This window comes from Perognathus longimembris, chromosome 1, assembly GCF_023159225.1.
Source record: "Perognathus longimembris pacificus isolate PPM17 chromosome 1, ASM2315922v1, whole genome shotgun sequence".
Lineage (NCBI taxonomy): Eukaryota > Metazoa > Chordata > Mammalia > Rodentia > Heteromyidae > Perognathus > Perognathus longimembris.
In genome coordinates this window covers 160,132,653-160,146,985 of record NC_063161.1, presented here as the reverse complement: position 1 = coordinate 160,146,985, position 14,333 = coordinate 160,132,653, and the positions used below count along the sequence as shown (strand labels likewise).

The 14,333-nt window shown below is 63.8% G+C and overlaps 1 protein-coding gene across 1 annotated transcript in view; it reads left to right on the top strand.

Annotated features, from left to right (window-relative positions):
• Positions 1-5,372: 5,372 nt before the first annotated feature.
• Sardh (sarcosine dehydrogenase) overlaps positions 5,373-14,333 on the top strand; it is a 42,623-nt gene continuing 33,662 nt past the window's right edge. The window contains 11 exon segments of the mRNA XM_048348851.1: positions 5,373-5,484; positions 5,487-5,561; positions 5,564-5,599; positions 5,602-5,715; positions 6,339-6,517; positions 7,469-7,648; positions 8,748-8,772; positions 8,775-8,858; positions 8,861-8,869; positions 8,972-9,072; positions 12,862-12,967. Coding sequence (XP_048204808.1) covers positions 5,382-5,484; positions 5,487-5,561; positions 5,564-5,599; positions 5,602-5,715; positions 6,339-6,517; positions 7,469-7,648; positions 8,748-8,772; positions 8,775-8,858; positions 8,861-8,869; positions 8,972-9,072; positions 12,862-12,967 — 1,012 coding nt within the window. The 5' untranslated portion in view covers positions 5,373-5,381.

Sequence of the window (14,333 nt, the reverse complement as noted above, 5' to 3'; positions counted from 1 at the left end):
AGGGGTTGGGGGCCGGACAGAGCAGGGGGTGGCAGCCAAGCAGCTCTCTGATCATTTTATTCTTTGGATCTCATTCCGCGCCTTGGCTTTTCCTAGTAAAATGGAAGCCCGGCGTGCATGCGTGCGTGCGTGTGGCCAGCAGGGGCAGTGCTCACCTGGGTCTCCAGGCCCGCATCTTCCCAGTGCGGCTGAGAGGTGACCAGGACCCCCCCACACACACCCCTGGGTGCCTCCGTTTCCCCCTTTCCCTCAGTCCTAAGGTTTGGGGTGGCGACCTAGGGCCAGAACTGTGCCCCGCCGAGCCTGGGACCCAGGTTTTGCTCTGTTTGGGTCTCCTGGTGACTGCCCGTGTTTGTCTTATGGTCCAAGACAGAGCTTTGAGGTCAGTCCCTGAGGAAGAAGGGCTACAAAGGCATGGCTCCCGTGTCTGTGTGTGTGTGTGTGTGTGTGTGTGTGTGTGTGTGTGTGTGAGACTGCGTCTGTGGGTCTGTGTGTGTCTCTATGTGTATCTGTGTGTATCTGTGTATGTGTATCTGTGTCTGTGTGTATGTGTCTGTGTGTATCTGTGTGTCTCTGTGTCTCTGTGTCTGTGTCTGTGTGTCTGTGTAGATGGGTCTTTGTGTGTCTGTGTATATGTCTGTGTGTATATGTGTGTCTGTATCTGTGTGTCTCTCTGTATCTGTGTGTCTCTGTGTGTGTATCTGTGTGTATGTGTCTCTGTGTGTCTGTGTGTATATGTCTGTGTCTGTGTGTGTGTGCCTCTCTGTGTGTGTATATATGTCTCTGTGTGTATGTGTGTCTGTGTGTGTGTGTGTGTGTGTGTGTGTGTGTGTTGGGGCTTGAACTCAGGGCCTGGGTGCTGTCCCTTAGCTTTATCACTCAAGGCTAGACTTCTCCCACCACTTGGGGCACACTTCTGCTTCTAACTTCTTGGTGGCTAACGGGGGATGAAAGCTCATAGCCTTTCCTGCTCAGGCTGATTTTGAACTGTGATCCTCAGATCTCACGCTCCTGAGTAGCAAGGGTTCCACCCGCACCCACTCGGGAGGTGGAGACCGGAAGGATCTTGGCTCAAAGCCAGCCTAAGCGAGAAACAGACAAGATTCTAGACAGGAGCGGAGCAAGGGTCCCCCGGGGTCATCACGTGGGTCTGTGCGTCGGGCACGCGTGGCTGGTGTGGGGGGGCCTCCGCCCTGAGCCCCCATAGCTGCCCATGCCGCCGGGCTTGCTTCACGGGGAAAGGGCAGTAGTCGGGAAGCTTCAGAATTAGTGACAGGGTTACGGTTCCTCCTCAGGCGGGGGAAACTGAGTCTGGGCCTCAGGCGAGGGGACAAGAGCAGCCCTGGATCGTCCGGCAGGCAGCGGGGCCCCCCCATAGTGGCTGTGGCTGGGATGGCGTCCCCAGCCCCGAGGGGGGGAGGGGCGGGCGGCCTGGCCACGCCCCCCGCTGAGCGGCGGGCCACATCGATGGCCGCCACCACCACCCCTCGGCCAAAGTCTGGGTGATGGCTCCGCCCACTTGGCCTGTGGTCACTCGGCAGATGTCCTCAGAGCGTGGGGTCAGAGGGTCGGGGCTGCCCGGCTGCCGCCCCGGGGTCACGACTGTGCCCTTCCCCATCACTGCCGTGACCGGCATGCCGAGGGCGACGGGGACCGGGCCCCAACCTCCTCCCCGCACGCCTGCCCTTTGCCTGGTCCGGTGACAGCCCAGGCCCCCGGCCCAGCCGCTCTTCCTGCCCCGGGACCCCAAGTTACCCCAGGGCAGCCTTGACCTGCTGGAGTCCAAGACGAAGCTCTCTCTACCTTGAGACAGAGTCTGCAAACAGCGAGAGCCACGGCCTCAGCCCAGACGGCCACCCCTGGGGTGCCCCCCGTGCCGGCCTCCCCTGGGGTGCCCCCCGTGCCGGCCTCCCCTGGGGTGCCCCCCGTGCCGGCCTCCCCTGGGGTGCCCCCCGTGCCAGTCCTGCTTTCCTGCAGGCCCCAAGCCCTGCCTGGGCGGGCCGCGGAGCCCGCCGGCTGGAGCTGACCGTCGCTCACCAGCTTGCTGCGTGGCCCGAGTCTCTGCGGCTCTAGCTCTGCCGGGGAGGTGGTGTAATGGGTTCGAGGGAGGGGATTCCCCGTCCCTCCAAGAGTCCACCACTCAGAGACAGTCTCAAGCAAAAAGGTGATAAAAAAAAAAAGATGCATTTGTTGGGGAAGTAAAAAGCGAACTGGCAGCCAGGGTTGCAGCCCAGACTCGGGAGCTGGGACCCCGCACCCCGGCGGTGCTCGGGGTCGGGTTATAAAGGCAAACAGCACATGGTCAGGCCTGCCCCACGCAGGGGGCCAGTGAGGTTAGCACACTCACGGAGCGCGCCAGGCCACACGCAGGGGGCCAGTGAGGTTAGCACACTCACGGAGCGCGCCTGCCACACGCAGGGGGCCAGTGAGGTTAGCACACTCACGGAGCGCGCCTGGCCACACGCAGGGGGCCAGTGAGGTTAGCACACTCACGGAGCGCGCCTGGCCACACGCAGGGGGCCAGTGCAGCTACAATCTGCCTCATAGCAACTGTTCGAAGCAACCTATCACTCTCGTTAGAATTGGGGCGCGCATTTGGCGGGGCTCCCGTGACGCAGGCAGAGTCGCCTCCTCACCGGAGGGCACAGGTTGAACCTTGGATGCTCCTCGATGGGAGGGCACAGGGTTAACCTTGAACCTTCCACAGCTCAGGTGGTCAAGCAGTTTACACAATCTTACCACAGCGAGAGGGGGGTGGGGTGGGGGAGTTTCCCTGGATTCCGAGCAGACGGCGCCGGCTCCCAACCCTGAGGCTCGGGGCGGGGGGTGGGGTGGGGGGAGGGAGGGAGAACTTAGAGAAGACGGAGTCGGCGTCTGCTCTCCTTCACTGATCTGAGGTGGAGTCAGTCTGACGCCCCTCGACAGCCCGTGATGGCGCCGGCCCAGATCTGGCCTCCATATTCCAGTGGGCACCCGGCACCGGGTCTGCTGGGCACTGGGCACGGGTGGCAGGCGCGAGCCAGGCCTTCCGCTGTGGCCGCAGGGGCGAGCCAGCTGCCAGGCGCCATGCCCGGGCCGGGGACCCCACCTGGAGGGGGGGGGCCTGGCTGCCGCGTGGCCCACGCCGAGCTGGCGGGCACAGGCGGGCACAGGCGGGCCGGACGCTGCCCTGCCCCCCCCCCCCCGGGACATGCCAGAACCCCCGGGTTAAAGATAAGAAGCGGACAGTTAGGAGGGGGCGGTGGCCCGCCAGGCCGGGGCGGCTCTCAGCCCTGCTGGGTCCGCAGCCAGCCCGGGGAGCAGCCCACTTGGCAGCTGCCCAGGCCGGGCGGGCGGGTGGGCGGGTGGGCGGGCGGGGCTGGGGTGCGGGCCCCGCCCACACGAGGGGCCGGGACTCCGGGCCCGGCGGCCATCCCCAGTTCCTAAGAGGCCTGCTTGGGAAAGGAGGTGAACTCACTCACTCACGCCCGCTGCACGCCCCGGCGAGGGGCAGAGCCTTGCCTCTCGGGGGGGGGGGCCGGGGAGGCGCTGGCGGGGGCTGGGTTCCCCCCCCCAGCGGGGTCGCCGGCCAGCGTCGGGGGCACTGTCCAGGGCACCTGCAGATGCCACCCCGGCTTGGGTCCCTCCCCCCACTGCAGGCCCCGCTTCTCCCAGACGCTGAGCCGTGGCCCAGGCCCGGGAAGCTGGGGTGCGGGACAGGTTAATGTGGAAGCAGGAGGCCCGGGCCCGGGCGCCCCCCCTCCCTTCCTGACTGGCTGGCCGGCCGCTGAGGGCACGTGGCAGCCCTGGGGGGAGGGAGGGAGGGAGGGAGGAAGCTCCGCCCGCAGGTGTGCAATGCCCGGGGGGGGGGGGGGGGGGCGGCTGCCTCACTGGCCTTCCTTGGGACCATGACCTGCACTTTAACCCTGCCGTAGGAGGCTGCTCTTAGAAGCTTCTGGAAGCCCAGGGACCTCCAAGGACCAGAGTATGAACAGACACCCACAGAGGGGGAAATGAGGCCCCCCCCCACTCCTGAGCCACAAACAGATGGTGGAAGCCGGGCAGCGGCGAGGCTGTGGGGTGGAGGGGGAGCCCGAGAGGCCGCAGAGCTGGGGGCTGGAGGGCTCTGGGAGGGCAAGGAGGAGGGGTCGTCTGGGAGGCCCCGAGGGGTGGGGCTGGGGCTGGGCGCAGGTGACCCTCCCGCCTTGCCCTCCCCTCCTCCCCCCCGCCCCCCCCCCCCCTCAGCTCCAGCTCCTCCCCAGCTCAGCCCCGGGGCTGGGCCTTCACTCCCGTCCTGGCCCGGCTGCCTTTCTCCGGCCTCCCCTCTCCCCTGTCATGCTCTCTGTGTCCCGAGTGCCTGGTATTTTCTTTTTTAGTTGAAAATTTTATTTCATGAACTTTGATTTGTTGTGTGTGCTGGTACCAGTCTTGAACTCAAGCCCGGCACTGCCCTCAGCTCTTCCACTCGAGGCTGGCGCTCCGCCACTCGAGCCACACCTGCGCACCTCTGCTTTCTTGGGTCCTGAGTGTCTGCAGGTGGGCGGGCCCCGCCTCGCTCCCCTCCCTCCCTAGATACCCTGACTTTCCCAGGTCCCATGTTAGATTTCTGCCAGCCACATTAGCCCCCTCCTTTCTGCTACCCCTTTGTGGCCCCAACATTGTCTCGCTGCCAAAGCAGTCTCCTCTGGGTTTAGCCAGAGCTGCTATATTCCAAGCTCTCACTACACACTAACAGGATGGGTGAGTACATAGGTGGACAAATGGATGAATGGCGGGTAGGTGGATACATAGATGGGTGAGTGGATGGGTGGGTGGATGATGGATGGATGGATGGATGATGGGTGGATGGATGGATGGATAGATGATGGATGATGGATGGTTGGATGGTTGGATAATGGCTGGCTGGCTGGGTGATGGATGATGATAGATGGATGGATGGTTGGATAATGGCTGGCTGGCTGGGTGATGGATGGATGGATGATGGATGGATGGTTGGATAATGGATGGATGGATGATGGATTGGTGGTTGGATGGATGGATGGATGGACGGTTGGATAATGGCAGGCTGGCTGGGTGATGGATGGATGATTGGATGGATGGATGGATGGATGATGGATAGATGGATGGTTGGATGATGGATGGATGATGGATGGATGGACGGACGGTTGGGTGGCTGGCTGGATAATGGATGGATGGCAGAGGAATGAATGGATAGATAGGTTGAGTGGACAAATGGGTGTTGGATGGATGCTGGGTGGATGGATTTCTGGATGGATGGCCACAGGCCCTGGGAAGGGCCCAGGAAGTGGGACCTTGGAGACTGGGCCCACACTGCCCCTAGCGCATGCTGTCCTACTGCAACCCAGCTGTCTCCCCAGATAGCAGAGGCGCCGAAGCCCAGAATGTCCATGGCCTCGCTGAGCCGAGCCCTGCGCGCGGCCGCCGCCTGCCCCGCGAGGAGAGCCGCCCGGGTCCCGGGGCCGCGGGGCCTTGCCGGCGGGGCTGGCGCCCGGCGGAGAAGAGCGTGCCCTACCAGCGGACCCTGAAGGGGGCACCGGGCGCCTCCGCCGCGGCCCGAGCGCCAGCCAGCCCCTGCCCAGCTCCGCCAGCGTGGTCGTCATCGCGGCGGCAGCTTGGGCTGCCAGACCCTGTACCACCTGGCCAAGCTGGGCGTGAGCGGGGCGGTGCTGCTGGAGCGGGAGCGCCTGACTTCCGGGACCACCTGGCACACGGCAGGTGGGGCCGGGGGGCGGGGCGGGGGGGCGGGGGGGGCCGAGCTGGGTGGGAGTGGATGGCCACCGAGTGTTAGCGGCAGCCGAGCTGGAGGAGGAGCTCCCCCCCCCCGTGAAGAGGCACGTGGCCCGACCAGAGGGGGCAGACCGGGGTCCCCCGTGCCCCCGAGACACCGTGGTGGGGGAGGGGAGGGAGCGATGTTGCCAGTGTGGCCTGGGGGCTGAGGCTGGACCAGAGCTGGAGGCCCCAGGCGGCAGGGGGGCCGTCCAGGTGTGGACGCCCCCTCCTCAGAGAAAGCCCGGGCCGAGGGCTTCGCTTCGCGGGGGGTGGGGGGGCGAGGGATGGGGCTGTTGGGGTAGCATGGAGCGGCCGGCCCCGCCATCCCCCCGTTCGGGGAAAGAGTCCCGCCTGCCTCAGAGGGGTGCGCGAAGGTTTGGGGAGACCCCTGGGCCGGGCAGACCTGGCACCCAGTGGGCGTCCCGTGAGTGTGGGCCCTTGGCGGGCCCCTCTTGGGGGGTCCCGGGTCGGGGCCTGCCCACCCTGTCCGCTGAGGGCCTCTCTGGGCGCCTGGAGGAGGGGGTGCCGCCCGGCCTCCCGGGGGACTGAGGCGCCCCTCGGGGGGCCAGGCCTGCTGTGGCAGCTGCGGCCCAGCGACGTGGAGGTGGAGCTCCTGGCCCACACCCGGCGGGTGGTCAGCCGCGAGCTGGAGGAGGAGACCGGGCTGCACACGGGCTGGATCCAGAACGGGGGGCTGTTCATCGCGTCTAACCGGCAGCGCCTGGATGAGTACAAGAGGCTCATGTCGGTGAGTGCGGCCCCGGCGGGGGGGGGGGTCCCCGGAACACACCGGCTCCCTCCCGAGGCTCGCACCCGGGGCCGGGCGCCCTCCCTGAGCTCGCCACTCACGGCTGGGTCTCTACCACCTGAACCCCAGCTCCACCTCTGGCTCGCTGGTGGTTCATGCGAGAAAGGATCTCACAGACTGTTCTGCCTGGGCTGACTTTGAACCCCGGTCCTCAGATCTACCCCACACTTGATGCCCTAGGACTGGGGCGCAATTCATTTCCGGCCGGGAGGAGCCTGTGAGATGGGCCGACCCAACACTAGATCGGTTACCCTTGGGCATCAAACGTGAGGGGCGTGGCCTGTCCAACATGATTACATCAGAACCCAGGACCCTGTTGGTCCTTCTTGGGAGAGGCGGGCTGTCTGACGGGAGAAACCCAATCCTTACGCCCCAAATATGAGACCGTGGGGCTGATTTTCATTTCGTTTTTATATAAATAGTCACTTGTACCCAGGTACTGTTCTAAGGTGTGCGTGTGCGCGTGTGCGTGTGTGTACACGTGCGTGCTCACGCATGTGAGCTGCTCCTGGGGCTTGAACCCAGGGCTGGGTGTTAGGTCAACTTTGCCACTCAAGGCCAGTACCCTATCGCTCGAGCCACACCTCTGTTCTGGATTTTGCTGGTTACCGGAGATGAGTCTCCTGGACTTCTCTGCTTGAGGTGGTTTCGCACCCAGATCCTCAGGTTATAGCTGTGTGCCGCCGGTGCTGGCTCGGGTCTGAGCCCCTCATCGCTGCGTTTCTGGGCGGGGGCTTCGAGCCCCGGAGCCTCCTCTGCGCACGCACCTGCCCTTCCCCGTGCCGGCCCCGGCCCGGAGGTGGTGGGGTGGGGCTTGGGGTTGGGGTGCAGGGCAGCCTGGAGCCCTCCCCCCACCCCATAGGTTCATTTGGCCTCCTCGGGGTCCTTCAGTTGGGCAAGGCGTACGGCGTGGAGTCCCACGTGCTGAGCCCCGCGGAGACCAAGGCCCTGTACCCCCTGATGAACGTGGACGACCTCTACGGGACCCTCTACGTCCCTCACGATGGCACCATGGACCCCGCCGGCACCTGCACCACGCTCAGCCGGGCGGCGGTTGCCCGAGGAGCTCAGGTACCCCCTCTCCCGGCCGCCGGCCTCTGCTGCCGCGGGGACCCCGGGGACCCCCCTCAGGGCCCTTCGTAGCCGTTACTTCTCAGAGTGTGGGGGTCACGCGAGGCAAGGCGCTCCGCCCGTCGAGCCACGCCCTTCGTCCTTTTTGCTTCGGTTTTTCAGATAGGGTCTCCTGTGTTCGCCCAGGGCTGCTCTGGACCGTGGTCCTCCTATCCCCGCTTCCCTGCTGGTCACGCCGCGCCCAGCTTCTGCTGCAGAAGATGGGCTGTGTAAACTTTTTTGTGACCGCCCCCCCCCCCCGCGTCAGCTCCAGAACGCTGGGGTTACAGGCACGCGGTACGACATCCAACCTCCCGCTTAGAACTTCTTTCTTTCTTTTCTTTTCTTTTTTTTTTTAGCCAGTCCTGGCCTTGAACTCAGGGCCTGAGCACTGTCCCTGGCTTCTTCCCGCTCAAGGCTAGCACTCTGCCACTTGAGCCACAGCGCCGCTTCTGGCCATTTTCTGTCTATGTGGTGCTGGGGAATCGAACCCAGGGCCTCATGTATACGAGGCAAGCACTCTTGCCACTAGGTCATATCCCCAGCCCCAAAACTTCTTTCTTTATTGATCTCAGCCCCGTACCTAATGGAAGAGAAAAAAAATTAAAAGACAAATAAGCAAGAAAGAGGCGCAAACCACCCAGCAGCCGCCGGCGTGGAGACTTCAGTGTGCTTCACTCCAGATGCGTGGTTTTTCCTCCTGGGGGGCAGGGACGCAGGAGCACCGAGGGCTCGCGGTGTGCTGGCTTTTTATCCTTCCTCGTCGCTCCGCGGTCGATCGCAAGCCTGTTTCCACGCAGCACGCGAGCCTTCCGACGGAGCGCGCTCAGCCACGGTCACCTTGGGGACGAGGCCTGGGCTCCCGCGGCGGCCAGCGCGGCCGGTCCGGGGCGGGATGGGTTTTTCTGCTCCGTTCTCTTGACAGCGTGGAGGAATGAGATAAGACAAAGCAGAACGAAGCAGCCCCCATGCCCCGCGTGTCTGGAGGGGTCTGGCGGGGGGCCGGGGCCGGGCGGGAGCCGCCCCGGGGCTGAGGAGCCGTCCTTCCTCCGGGCTCCAGGTCATCGAGAACTGCGCGGTGACGGGCATCGCGTGCGGACGGACGACTTGGGCGTGCGGCGGGTGGCGGCGGTGGAGACGGAGCACGGCGCGGTGCAGACGCCCTGCGTGGTCACTGCGCAGGTGGGACGGGACCGGCCGCAGTGGCCGCCCTCCGTGGGGCCCCACGGTGGGGGGGGAGGCACCCCGCGTCTGTGGAGCTGAGCGGCCTTGCTCTGCCCCCAGGGGTGTGGGCGCGCGCCGTGGGCCGCATGGCCGGAGTCAAGGTCCCGCTGGTGGCCATGCACCACGCCTACGTGGTCACGGAGCGCATCGAGGGCATCCAGGTAGGCGGGCAGCCCCAGCCCCCCGGGCCGGGCGGGGGTGAGGACTCCGCTGGGAGCCCCAGTGGGGGCACGTACACGTGGCTTGGCTCACCTGGCCCCCCGGAGTCCTCAGTCCCCCAGTCTGTCCTGACGCTGAGCGTTTGCTGGTGGTGACGGAATCACCGGAAGTAGCGCGGGTGAACCGCCGCCGGCCCGCCCCCCTCCCCTCCCCGCCTCCACCTCTCACGCACCTGGGGTTCAAAGCCAGTCCCAGCCTGGGCAGGATAGGGCCTTGCTCCGTGGCCGGCTGTTTTGGGGCTCCCGTGTAGCCCCTCCGCTCTGCTTTTCAGAGGGCACCGGCGCCTGCTACTCAGGAGCGGACGGAGCGCCCCCTGCTGGGGAGCCGCGCCCCTGGGCCTCTCTCCCGTCCTGTCCTGCTCCCTCCTTCCTCTCCATCCACCATCCTCCCCACCCTCCTCTTCCTCTCCACCCTTCCAGGCATCCCCCCGCTTGCCTCCTCTCTTTGACGTGTCCTCCCTCCTCCATCCGTGTCTCCATCCACTCCATCTCCTTTTCCTCCCTCTATTGCTCCCTCCCCCACTGATCTCTCCAGTTGTTCCCTTGCCTGTTCTGTGTAGTGTCCTCCCACCCATTCTTCCCTCATTCCCTCCATTCCTCTAACTATCTATTATGCATCTGTTTATCTGTCCATTCATCTGTCCATCCCTCCTTCTGTATATCCTACCTCTACCTATCCATCCACCTACCCACTGACCCACCTGTCTGTCTATCCATCCATCCATCATTTATCTTTCTATCCATCCACCCCACCCATCTACCCACTCACCAACTCATCTATCCACCTACCTACCAACCACCCATCTATCCATCCAACCATTGATCCACCCATCCACACATTCACCCACCCATATATCCACTTACCCACCCACTCATCTATTCATCCACCCACCCACCCATCCATCTATCCACTCACCACCACCCCACCCATCCATCCATCCATCCATCCACCCATTCAACCCTCCATCCATCCATCCACCCATTCAACCCCTCCTACCCATTTATCGTTCTCTTCACCTATCCCTCTACCATCTATCCATTTATGAATCCCTATTCAACATTCATCTAATCCTCCCTCTGTCAGACTGGCTGGGGATAGCTTCATGTTTCAGGCCCTACTCTGGGAACCAGGGCTAAAGACCTAGTTCTTGCTGGTGCCAGTGGCTCACACCTATAATCGTAGCTACTCAGGAGGCTGAGACCTGAAGATCACAGTTCAAAGCCAGCCTGGCAAGAAAGTCCTTGAAAGCTTCATCTTCAATACACCACCAAAAAGCCAGAAGCAGAGATGTGGCTCAAGTGGCTCAAGTGGTAGAACAACAGCTTTGGATGAAAATGCGAAGGGACAGTGCCCAGGCCCTGAATTCAAGACCTAGTACCAACACACACAGGAGTCTGAAGAGGGTGCCCATGTTATGGGGACTCCTCCTCCCATGCAGGGTGGAGCCTGTACCTTTGGCTACGCCCAAGGATTCTTGATTGGCTGCTCTTTGGCCAGTTAGGCGTGGTGGGGGGTGTGGCCTGCCTGTCAGTCTCAAGTCTGAGAATGGAGGATGGCCCAGGGGATGGGACCTGAGGGTGGTGGACGAGAGCTGGGCCACGAGATTCCCCAGGCCTCGGTTAGGGTCGGGCCCCAGCAACCTGCCGGTGCTAAGAGCCGCTGCGTTCTCAGGGGCTGCCACCCCCACCCTGCTCGAGCCGCGTGGGCAGTAGCGGTGGAGAGGGCAGGGCAGAAGCGGGGCCGTGGGCTCCTGCCCTGACCACGGGGGTGCCTTTCTCCCCGCCCCCCTTCACCGAGCGCATCGGGATGCCCAGTACGCGCGCGTTCCTGTCCCTGACAGCCGGCCGGGCCCCCGTGTCCATGCCGAGTGCTGGGTACAGCGCCGTCGCTTGGTCTCGGCCCCCACCTGGCCCCCATTTGTCAAGAGAAGCCGCTCTCCTGTGTGGCCACGAGGGGGCGCCCGTGGGCCACTGTGGACTGGGAGGCCAGGCTGAGGCCGGTGGGGGTGGGGGGGCAGAGGCTGTGTCTGGGGACGGAGTCCATGCCCCTCTGACGTGATGGGGGGATGGGGGGGCGGGCTGGACTGCTGACCCGCCCCTCCCATTGCTGTGGTCTGATTCCTTAGTGACAGGCCCCCCCATCCCCCTCCCCCCCCCCCGCATGTCTGAAGCTGGGTCCCCGTCTGCTCAGGCAGGACCCCGCGCCTGGCCACCCAGGCTTCCCAGCTCAGAGGAGCCGCCCCGGGCTTGGGCCCTCGCGGGTTCCGTGCCCACGTCCCTTCCCTCCCGGGCCCGCGTGGGAAAGAGCTGGACCGGGCACCGAGGGGTCCCGTGGGGTCCCGCGGGGTCCCGCGGGGGTCAGGGCCGTCCCCTGGCGCAGGCCGCGTCTGGCTGGAGAGGACCAAAGGGGCGCCCGGTGGGCCCGGGGGTGCTGAGCTGAGTACTCGCTGGACGCTCAGGGCGGAGGGGGGCGGCCCGAGGGGCAGGAGAACCGGGCACCCGCGCCCCGGGCGTGGACACGTGGACTCGCGTGGCCACCGCGTGGACGTGGCGGACTCCCGCGCAAGCGCTCCCAGCGTGTGCGCCTCCCGGAGTTATTAATGGCTTTTCCGTGGGCCCTGCCCTCCCCCCACCCCCTCCCCCTTCAGTCCCCCTCCCCCTCAGTCCCCCTCCCCCTTCAGTCCCCCTCCCCCTTCAGTCCCCCTCCCCCTCCAGTCCTCCTTCCCCCCTCCAGTCCCCCCTCTCCCTCAGTCCCCCTCCCCTCCAGTCCCCCTCCCCCCTTCAGTCCTCCCCTCCCCCTTCAGTCCTCCCCTCCCCCCTTCAGTCCTCCCCTCCCCCTTCAGTCCCCCTCCCCCTTCAGTCCCCCTCCACTTCAGTCCCCCTCCCCCTCCAGTCCTCCTTCCCCTCCAGTCCTCCCTCCCCCTTCAGTCCCCCTCCCCCCTCGGTCCCCTCCCCCCTCCAGTCCTCCCTCAGCCGCAGGCCACCGCCGGTTCCGCCCCGTCTCTGGGGTTCTCCGGCCCCCCCTCTCGTGGCTGGCTTTTCCGCTCAGCGTTTGCTCACGTCGAGTCTGTACCGCACGCCCCTCCTTGCCACGGCCCGGCGCCGCGCTGCGGTGTCGGGGAGCTCCATTCCGTTCCTGGTCACCCACTGGCGGCCGTTGGGGTTGCTTCTGTGTCGGGGGTCGGGGGTCAGGGGTCGGGGGGTCGTGCGGCTTTGAGCGCTCAGTGGACACGGTTGTGTGGGCGCGCCCCCGTTTTCTCGTGGGTGTGTACGTGGGAGGCGGGGGGCGAGTGTCCTCCCAGCCCGCGCGGCAGCGCCGGCTCCCGTCCAGCGTTTCTTTCCCGAGCTGGTGCTGGGGCCTGAAACTCGGGGCCTCACGTTCTCCTTCGTGTATCTGCTCGGGCTGGCGCGCGAACCGCTTGCGTCGCGACTCCGCTTCCAGCTTTGGGGCGGTTAACGAGCAGCGAGGGCCTCGGGGACTTTCCTGCCGGGGCTGGCTTTGAACTTCTCTCCTGGATCTCGGCCTCCTGCGTAGTTAGGATCTCGGGCGCGAGCTCCCTCCCCCCGCCTCCCCCCGCCTCCCCTCCCTCCCCTCCCCTTGGTTCCTGTGTAGTTTGGGGAGGCAGAGGCTTGTCCCCGAGGCCCCCAGCGCGCTGTCTTTGGGGTCCCACAAGGAGGTCCCCGCGTCCAGGCTGGGGCCGGGCCGCCACGTCTCTCCGCTCTGCCCTCCAGAACATGCCCAACGTCCGCGACCACGACGCCTCGGTCTACCTCCGGCTGCAGGGGGACGCCCTGTCCCTGGGCGGCTATGAGGCCAACCCCATCTTTTGGGGAGGAGGTAAGATCTGCGGGGCCTGGGGTGGGAATGACCCTGGCCCCTGGCGCACCCAGCCCCGGGGGGAGGGGACCCCAGCACTCCCGCCCACCCAGCCCCGGCCGTACCAGCGCTGGGGGACCCAGCACGGGAACCCCATGGCTACTTCCAAGTCAGGTATTTTCTGGTAAAGGGCAGAGACTCGTATCTCAGTCTCAAACAGATCAATCCATAATGCGACTTTAAAAAGTGCTCGAGGTTGTACGTTCTTGTTGGGATTTTTATTTCTATTTTTTCGCTCAAGGGTGATGCTCTGCCACCTGAGCCCCAGCTCTACTTCTGGCATTTCTGCTGGCAAATCGGAGATGAGAGTCTCTCAGATTTGCTTGGCTGGGCTGGCTTCGAACCGTGATCCTCATATCTCAGCCTCCTGAGTGGCTAGGATGACAGGCGCGAGCCACTGGTATTTGACTAAGTAATCAATTTTTAAAAGTCAAGCTGTTATTATAAAGGTGATGTTCAGATGGTGTCCCCTCTTCCCTTGCTCTCTCCCAGCATAGACGGTATTTAAAATTATGATATGAGATTCATTCGTCTATTTTTTTTGTGGGTTGTGGGGCTTGAACTCAGGGCCTGGGTGCTGTCCTTGAGCTCTTCTTGCTCAAGGCTGGTGCTCTACCACTTTGAGCCACCGCTCCACTTCCAACTTTCAAACGGTTTATTGGAGATAAGAGTCTCATAGGGACTTTTCTGCCTGGGGCTGGCTTCGAACCGCCATCCTCAGATCTCAGCCCTCTGAGTAGCTAGGGTGACAGGTGTGAGCCACTGGCACCCGGCTTTGATGGGAGATTCATAAGGGCCTGGATTCAATCCTTAGCACCAAAAAACGAATGAACTAAATAGGTAAGTGTGTAAATACCGTGGGACTTTATAGGATGAGTGAAGATACGCATAGAAAGACGGGCAGATATTCAGTACGAAGGTGTTGGGAAGATGAGGGCGAACTGGCAAAGGACACTGAAAAAGAACAGTTGGGAAGAATTAAGTCCCCGTGCTGGCAGCCGTGTAAAGATAAATTTACAGAGAAAGAAAAATGTCACTGTGGGTTGAAGATTCTGATGAGTATGAGGGCTGGGAAGTGGTTGTTACCAACGTGGAAAGTATTCGGACGTGGGTGCAAGCAGTTTTGGTAGAACAGTAAGGATGGGAACTGGATTAGAAGAGAAATTGGAGACATTTGCGTATTAGAAGAGCGATTTCGGAGCCATCCACCCCGTGGCTCGCGCCTGTCATCCTCGCTACTCAGGAGGCTGAGATCTGAGGGTCGCGGTTCAAAGCCAGCTGGGGAGGGAAAGCCGGGGAGTTTCTTTCTCATCTCCAATTAGCTCCC